This window comes from Typopeltis vanoorti, chromosome 17 (assembly GCF_054136105.1).
Source record: "Typopeltis vanoorti isolate ZY-2024b chromosome 17, IOZ_Tvanoo_1.0, whole genome shotgun sequence".
Taxonomy (NCBI): domain Eukaryota; kingdom Metazoa; phylum Arthropoda; class Arachnida; order Uropygi; family Thelyphonidae; genus Typopeltis; species Typopeltis vanoorti.
Window position 1 is genome coordinate 50,049,248 of NC_143565.1, and position 8,996 is coordinate 50,058,243.

Consider the following 8,996-nt stretch of genomic DNA (forward strand, 5'->3'; position numbering starts at 1 on the left):
CTTTAAACACATATGACACTACACAACACAAATAACAACACCCGCTGGCGTCCATGACGCTAAGCTGCCTAAACAAGAAGGTTAAGGTTACTGTTCGTATTCATCGCAATTAGCAGATCTCCCCCTCTCGGTGGCGTAATAGAATAAAGAGGAATAGAATATCTGGAATTCAAAATTCAATAATTGTTCATTCAAAACAATTATTGAATTATTGACTGGATTTGACAAACAGCTCAAAGTTTCCTAAAAAGTAGTATTTTAATATATTTTAATTAATTCACGGATACACAGTATGAAAACCGCATGTCTTAAAACATAATTCAGGTAGAGAAATAATACATTGTTGAAAGAAATAGGTCTTTAAATGTGGTACTAAAAGGGTATGGGTTATTTACCCTTTAAATGAGTGTGTTCCGGATTATAATCGGAATTTAATGGGTAATGGTGGAGATTCTTCTAGAAGTATTTAGGTACTAATTCGGCAAATAATCTTACTATTATTTTAGTTGCACAGTAAATGAAGCTAAGTAGGGAGAAGTGGTCAGGGATGGATTAACCATTAAGCAAAATAAGCACATGGTTAGAGCATCATGGAAAGGGGGGCACCACAGAATTTCTGCTTCAGTTAGATGACGAATTTAATTTTAAATGCACTTTTAATTAGTTGTTCATTGTTTTTATCTTTTCTTACTGTTACCTACTTTGTTTCAATAAATAATGATGTGTAGAAGACCTAATAAAACTCTATCCACGTGCATGACGGTTCGTTTACACCGTATTATCGCTCACGACGCTTTTTGGCACTACCATTGCGTCAAATGAGGTAATTTTTTATAATTAACGTAACCATTTTATTTTTTTTATTTCCCTCTCCATTTGACAGTTAGGTCTTGTTTTAATAAAATATGTCATAAAATGCTCCAGAAGCAAATATAAAACAAATCACGTGGTTGTCTCAGAAAGGCGTCTCCGGTAAAAGGCCTAGCCGTCGCAGAAGTGCGACTCCGGTAAAATAAGAGTTAATTAAAGCGCAAAAGCACAAGATTCAGCTGTAAGCCGAAAATTAAATTGTTCGTATGATTTTGCCTGTGATATGTGTAACTGTGTTAATTGCTACCTAATATTCAACAAAATAATCTTTTTATTTCTGTATTTAACAGATTCCAAGAACCAAGATGAAACGTGTTTAGATAAGTGGTGCACAAAAGCGAAAACTATCAAAAAAGAAACAAGAGAAGATTTTGGAATTAGATTCCAATACTGCAAAACTGAATGATTTTTTCACGCAAGTTCCACAACATTATATACCAATTCCTGATCAGAGCCAATCTTCGTCATCAGAAGTAGACACAAATACCATTTGATCACTTCAAAATCAAAATATGATGATGTTGGAATCATCAAACCCTGCGCTCTGGGCCAAAAGTAGGCGAGTAACTTACAAGTAAATACAAGTTCATCTAGCACATGTCTCACTACTGACCTCACTTTGTCTGTAAATTCTCTTGATATCTTTATTGCAAATGTTGATGGAAGTTGCTTTACAAAGCATTCTGAGGTTGAAATAATTGCTGAAAATGAAAGTTTAGTGGGCCATGGTGATGGTGATGAAATGATTCAGTCTGCAAAAGATGAAGTAAATCTAGCAAAAGATCCAGGGTTGTGACTTGATTTCTCTGCTGATGACGTGGCTTATTGGACTGCTTGTAAACTCAGCAACACCACAATGGGCCATTTGACAAGTCTTACCCACATTTCAGTAGTGGCTAACTAGTAAGATACTGTTCGCAGAAACTTTTTGTTGGAACAAAAGTCAATGGTGAGGAATACAAGAGAGAGTGGTTATTGTATTCAGCATTAATAGGATCAGTTTATTGTTTTGTTTGTAAACTGTTTGCTCCTAAAATTTCTCACATTTTGTTACAAGAGAAGGGTTCAGTGACTGGCGAAATACTATTGTAATTGATCAACATGAAAAAAGCACTACTCACCGAGACTCTATGCTAACATACTTAACTCGCAGACAAGGTGTAGGGTTGGGACAACAGTTGGAAAAACAAATTCAGGAAGAATGTGATTACTAGGAACATATCCGGAAGCGTGTCATAGCTGTTATTCGTACGTTAGCTGAACGTGGCTTGGCTTTTCGAGGAACAGAAGAAAGATTTGGATCATTGCAAAATGGGAACTTTTTAGGGTTGCTTGAGCTCAGAAGCCAGTTTGATCCATTTTTAGCAGGTCACATTGCGAAATATGGAAATTGTGGCAAAGAAAATCCTTCTTATCTGTCCAAAGCCACCTGTGAGGAACTCATTCAACTGATGGCTCAAAAGGTCCACGTGCTTATTATTGATGAAGTAAAATCTTCTGGTTATTTTAGTTTGTCAGTCCTAAGTGTTTTACTTAGGTACTTAAAAGATGGACAGCATATTGAACGCTTTTTAACCTTTCTGGAAATGAAAAGCCACACCAGTGAGGAAATGGCAAAGCAGGTGTTGCAGTACTTATGTAAAGTTTGTCAGCTAAACTTTTCAAAATGTAGGGGTCCGTCTTATGACAACGCTGCTAACATCTCTGGGCGTTATAGGGGGATGCAGAAAAAAATTTAGAAACAAAAAAGTTTGCTATATATGTGCCCTGTGCTATATATGATTCGGCCTACCGAATCACTAATTCGGTAGGCCGAAGTTCTGTTGACTGCTGTCAAGAGACGGGTAATTTCTTCTCTACAGTGCGGTTGCTCTATACCTTTTTTTTAGCCTCAACCAGCCGGTGGACAATTCTTAAAGGTTGTATTGGAAATGAAAATGTCTTAAAATCCCTCTCTGATACCAGATGGGAGGCACATGCTGTGGCAACAGCAGCAATTTTGAAATCTTTCCTTCAAATTTTAGAAGCCTTGGACTGTATAGCCGAAGACCAGTCACAAAAGGGAGACACTAAAAGAGAAGCAGATAATATTGCAAATAAGATGCAAGAGCTAGAATTCCTTTTTATGTTGAATTTTTGGGATGAGATTTTGCAAAATTTTCATAAAGTAAGCCAAGTTCTACAGAATGAGGATGTCAACTTAAAAACATGTGCAAATCTGTATGGATCATTATCTGACCAATTGTGCACTTCATGAAATGAATTTGAAAGATATGAAGTAGCTACAAAGGAAGTGTTACCAGATGTTGATTACAAGGCAGCTCGAACTCGCAAACGTATCAAAAAGAAGGTACCCAATGACAGGGATGCTCCTGCAGTATATCTGAATACCAGAGATAAATTTCGTATCACCACCTTTTACACAATTGTTGACAAACTTGAAACTGAGATGAGAAGAAGAGAAGAGATATACAAAGAAATATCAGAGAGATTTTCTTTTCTAAATGATGTGCCACATAATGCTACTTCAGTGACTTCATCATCTACTGAAATTGAAAGTTATTCTCAGTGTTGTCAAAAGCTGATTGATGCTTATTCAGAGGACTTGAACACTAATTTCTCAGCTGAGTTCAGCAGCTTCACTCATATGTACGCCATAAGTTCAGTGCAACAAAAAATGTAAAAACAAGATTCAGTCATGCTGACCTTTATAAAATAATTGTAGAAGACAATATTGAATGTGCCTTTCCAAATGTAGACATTGCCTTTCGTATATTTTTAACATTAATGGTCACAAATTGCTCAGCTGAGCGTTCATTTTCTCAGTCGATGTATATTAAAAATCCCATCAGAACAACTATGCAGCAAGGCAGATTGAATGCCTTATCTCTACTAAGTATAGAAGCAGATGTGTTATGTAAGATTAATTTTGAGGATCTGAGCAAAGACTTTGAAATTAAAACAAGTAGGAGAAACTTCTCAAATCTAAATAATGTTGAAGTATACAAAAATAAACATTATTTTCCATCTTACTATAAGTTTTGTTTCATTTTGAAAAATAAAAATTTATTTTATGGTTTATCATTGTTTATATTTTGAATTACACATATATGGGGCACCAAAATCTTTTAAGTGCTTAGGGCCTCTATGGGTCTTAATCCGGCCCTGGAAGTGGTATATATAATACATTGCCGAGAGTATAGGATTCGTTGAAATTCTCCATGTTCATTTTCTTATTATATACAAAGTATTCATCGCAACATTTTACATGCTGTGCCGCACTCAACAACGATAAACAAAAATCACATGAACAAAAAAAAACTTCAAAAAAGATGAAATTCTCCATGTTCGTGTCTTATCAAAGTACGAAGGTGGGCTGAAATGTTCTCAGCCTCGACCATAGATAGCAATATCAGCAGAAGAAATTCATTCGAAGTTCATAAAAGTTTATGGGCACTCTTCTCCTTCGTTTACGACAATTAAGAAATGGGCTGCCGAGTTTAAACGTGGCCGTACCAGCCTTGAAGATGATCCACGTGAGGACGTCCAAAAAGTGTAACAATACCAGAAATCATTGATCAAGTACACGATATGGTATTGGATGACTGGCGAGTCAAAGTGCGTGAAATTGCTGAGACTATAGGCATTTCAAAAGAAAGTGTAGGATACATTTTGCATGAAGAATTGCAAATGAAAATGCTTTGCGCAAGATGGGTGCCGCGCTTGCTCACAGCAGATCAAAAACGCACTCGCATGAAAATATCTCTGAACAGTTCTTGGAGCGTTTTAACAAGAATAAAACTGATTTTGCCCATCGATTTATTACTATGGATTGAGATTTGGATTCACCATTACACACCAGAATACAATCAGCAGTCAAAACAGTGGACAGAAGCCGGTCCGGATATTCACTGCTAAAGAACAAAGAGTCGGTTCCATCAGCAGGAAAGGTCATGGCATCGGTGTTTTGGGATGCTAAAAGCATTTTGTTTATTAATTATCCTGAAAGGGGTAAACAATATACTGGGAAAGACCTGACTACAGAACTGCAGCACCCCTAATTTTTCTCGATATATAAATATATTTATTCATTTATTTATATTTGCTTGTAATATTTATTTTTATCATCAACAGTCCTATACAATTCTCTTTTTTTGTATAAAAAATAATAAAAATCGATCTTATAGCACTTAGGAGGGCGAAGGACGCTAGCAACACTATGTTTACCATAGTGTCATATTGCTGCGCACGCAAGCATATGCACGTCATACTGAGATGCAAGCTATTAGCGTAATGCGGCACTGTCCGTCGCACAGTTCCACTGTTATTTATATGCAGTTTGTGCCAGTAGTCCTACAGAATTTTAATTAATGAGCATAACAAAAAGGTTGCTAAAACCGTGAAATTTTATCCAAGATTGATTGTATGTTATTTTTCGGAAATATTGAAATTCATTTACGTGGACATGACGAAAAAGATTATTCGGCAAATCCAGGTCTATTTAGGGGATTAATGAATTGTGCGTCTAAATTAGATACACATTTAAGAAACCATTTAGAAACCAGTACAGTCTTTAAAGGTGTTTCTAAGACTATTTAGAATGAGATACTTGATTGTCTTTTTCAAATACACCAAAACGAAGTAAATAAAGATATTGAAGAAGCTTCATTTGTAGATGTCATGGCTGTTGACACAACGGATGTTTCAGAATACTCTCAGATGGTTCTTGTTTTTCGGTACTTATGGAATGAAGAAATATTTGAACGCTTTTGGGGATTCTTTATTCTAGAGAATCAAACTGCAGATGGCTTATCCAAATGTATTCTAGAGCAGTTAGATATTCAAGGAAATATCCTTCAAGGAAATAGACAAAAACTGATAGCGCAGACATTTGATGGTGCGAATGTCATGAAGGGTAAAAAAGGGGGCGTTCAAGTAAAAGTTAAAGAATTTTATAATAATGCACATTTCGCTCATTGTTATGCTCACCAACTGAATCTTATAATGAAAAATGCAGCAAGTGTTACGCGGAACTCAAGAATTTTTTCTCCAATATTATGGCTATATCAACATTTTTCTCGAGATCACCAGAACGTGTAACAATCCTTCATAAGCATATAAACGCCGCCATTTCGCGCCTATCTACTACAAGATGGAACTTTAACATGCTGTGAACAAAGTTTACGAAAATTTGCAACCCTTAAAAAAAGCTGCCTAGCTGAAATTCAGTCAACATCTATTGCAGATCAAACTATTTCAGAAGCCACAGGAATTTTACACTATCTAAATAATGAAAAATTCATGTTCTGGTTAGAGGTTTTTCATCAGATAATGCCTCATGTTGAAGTAATTTACAATCAAATGCAATCTCTTGAAATTGATGTATTCAAAGTACATGAATATATAGCAAATTTTAAAACTGCTATTTTGGCAATAAGAAATTGAAAAGACTGCATATATGTTGATATGGAGGAAAGGTATTCTTTCACTAAACATTTAGTAGCTGCTAAATTATTTAACAAGGATATATTAGCTAATTTTAAGAATAAATTGCGTACAGAAGAAATAAAATTGACCACTGAAGCATATCCTATGATCAGTAAAGAAAAATTTGAAACTGAACTTCGGGTATTCTACAGTAGACCTGACATGCATAATTATTGTAAATTAATTGACTTGTTAAAATTTATAACAGAAAATAATTTAGATTGCGTTCTTAGTGAAATTACTGTAATTGATAAAAATTCTCTTGACAATTCCTATGACTACATCAGAGCCTGAATTGTTTTTCAACATTAAAGAGAATAAAAACATTGCTGAGGAGCACTATGAATCAGGATAGGTTAAATGCACTTGCGAGGATTTCAACGGAGAAAAAAATTCTTCAACAGTCATACAAACATCAAAGAAAAAATTATTGACCTTATCGTTCGAAACAAAACAAGATGAATGGATTTTAATTTTAAGTAATTTTGAATTATACTAAACTGTATAATTTTATCGATAATAAACAATATTTTTTCATTAAACAAAACAAGAAAAATATATTTTATTTTTAAGTAATTTTGTATTATATCAAACTGTATAATTTTATCGATAATAAATAATATTTTTCGTGTTTAATTTTTTTTAATTTTTATCATAATTTTGATATTTTATCCAAACACGTATACACTGTATTTACAGTGCGTATGTATATTTTGAAAGTTACAACACCCCCACAATTTCAAGCCACAAGCCGCCACTGACCTTGACCACTCCTTTTGAGATATGTATCTGTGGGTAATATGCTAAAACTCAGCTCAGAGCCTATTTTCTGCAATGGATCATCGTATTCGCCCGATGACTTTTATTTCCTACAGGAAGTGGGTGAGGCTGTTTAGTCCTAACTTTTTGGAAACTGAAGGGAAAGTTCGACCACACCCGTTAGCAAATCAGGAATATCTTGCTCAAGACTATCGTTAATTATAAGCAGCATCCGTTCAAGAGATGGCAGACAGTGCTGCCATATCTGTCCCCAACCCTAACAATATATTCATTGTCTGAAATAGTGTGTGTTCTACGGTTGATTTTCTTGAGTTTACGCGATGAAAAACAGGAGTTTCAGGGACACAAAATCTCCTTTCCAGTGCTAGAGATCGACTAACTCGGAAACAAGTCGAAGAAAGAGTTAGAAAAAGTTCCTCTAATCAGCAACTACATTCGAACTGAAAACATCTTTCTTCAGGTAGCCTAGCGCAGTGAGTGCAAACGCTATTTCCACCAGGCTACAGGTCTCTTTCACATCTAGGATGCTCCAAAAATCTCCCTTAGAATGCTACACTATATGCAGAATACAGCTATTTGTTTACTAGATTATTACATTTTTATCAGTGACTCTTTTCAATCACTTTCCCATAGTCGCTGTATTTCTGCATTATGTATTTTCTACTGGTATTTCCATGGACGCTGATTTACTGAACTAACCTCTACTCTACCTTCATCTTATTATTTACAAACGGACAGCTGCTAGTCAACTTCCATATGACGTTGAGCTGACGACTTACCAAACGAACTCATAGTCTTCCTTCATTCACGAACACACACCTCTGTCCTTTGGAACAATCTTCGTCGTCCATTTTTTCTTCAGCACATGTACTTTCTAACTCTTTAATAAACATATTAACATATTCCTTTATTCTCTCTGATCACTTTCTCACACACAGCACTGTCATCTTTTAGGTGTTGAGATATTTCGCATGCCATTGATACTACAAAGAAAAAGGGAGAAAAGAAATAGAAAATTGTTAAAGTTAATAATTAAGGATACTGAACGATACAATCCCATGGTCTTCGAAGATAGAAGAAGCTTTTACGAAGAGAGTAGATTAATGTCTAATGTCTACGCTTTGTTAAAGATAAGTCTCTTACTATTTTTATTTTAAAAAAGAACGCGATTCCAGACAAGCATAAGCTAATGGCTTCACAAAGGGTGAAAAGAGGAAAAGAGAAGAAAAAACAAATTGGAGAGTTTGTAGTTGGACTACGAATGGATACTGATAAGCTCTGACTCATTGTTTACGTTCAGCCGGTGGAGGAATAATGAATGACAGATCAATGGAACAAGAGCCATTAAATAAAAGAAAAGACATAAGGCCGAAATGAAAAGGCAGTGAGAAAGCAGATAAAGTGAACCTGTGAGAGTGGAATAATCGATAAGCCAAATTGTCATTTACACCTTACATAGAAATGCCTGTGGAATTGCCGTATTTATAGAAAACACATATGTCACAGTGAAGCAATTAATATTTAGCAATCACAGATATTTTGTTTTACGTATTATACATCATCAGTCAGTGTGCACTGAAAAATAATAATAGAAATTTGAATTGAAAAGAGCAGAAAATGCTTGTGCTACATACAGACACAATTTCCAGGATAAAACGCTGCTCTCTCTCTCTCTCTCTCTCTCTCTCTCTCTCTCTCTGGGTATAGGTGCAGTTTTCGTGTTCTTTCCTAGACATTAAGTGACTGCATGTTTAAAAGGATTCTATTGTAATGTAAGCGTTTTTTCTGTTCTTTTGTATTCAAATTTTGATTGTGGTCATTCAGCTCGCACTGATGATGTTTTACGATACTTAAACGAA

At 35.2% G+C, this 8,996-nt stretch overlaps 1 protein-coding gene across 1 annotated transcript; it reads left to right on the plus strand.

Moving 5' to 3' along the window:
- The first annotated feature begins 5,550 nt into the window (after positions 1-5,550).
- On the plus strand, positions 5,551-5,970 carry LOC150097378 (uncharacterized). The gene has a single exon (XM_090407658.1). The coding sequence runs from the start codon at positions 5,551-5,553 to the stop codon at positions 5,968-5,970; it is 420 nt and encodes a 139-aa protein (XP_090263784.1).
- Positions 5,971-8,996: the final 3,026 nt, after the last annotated feature.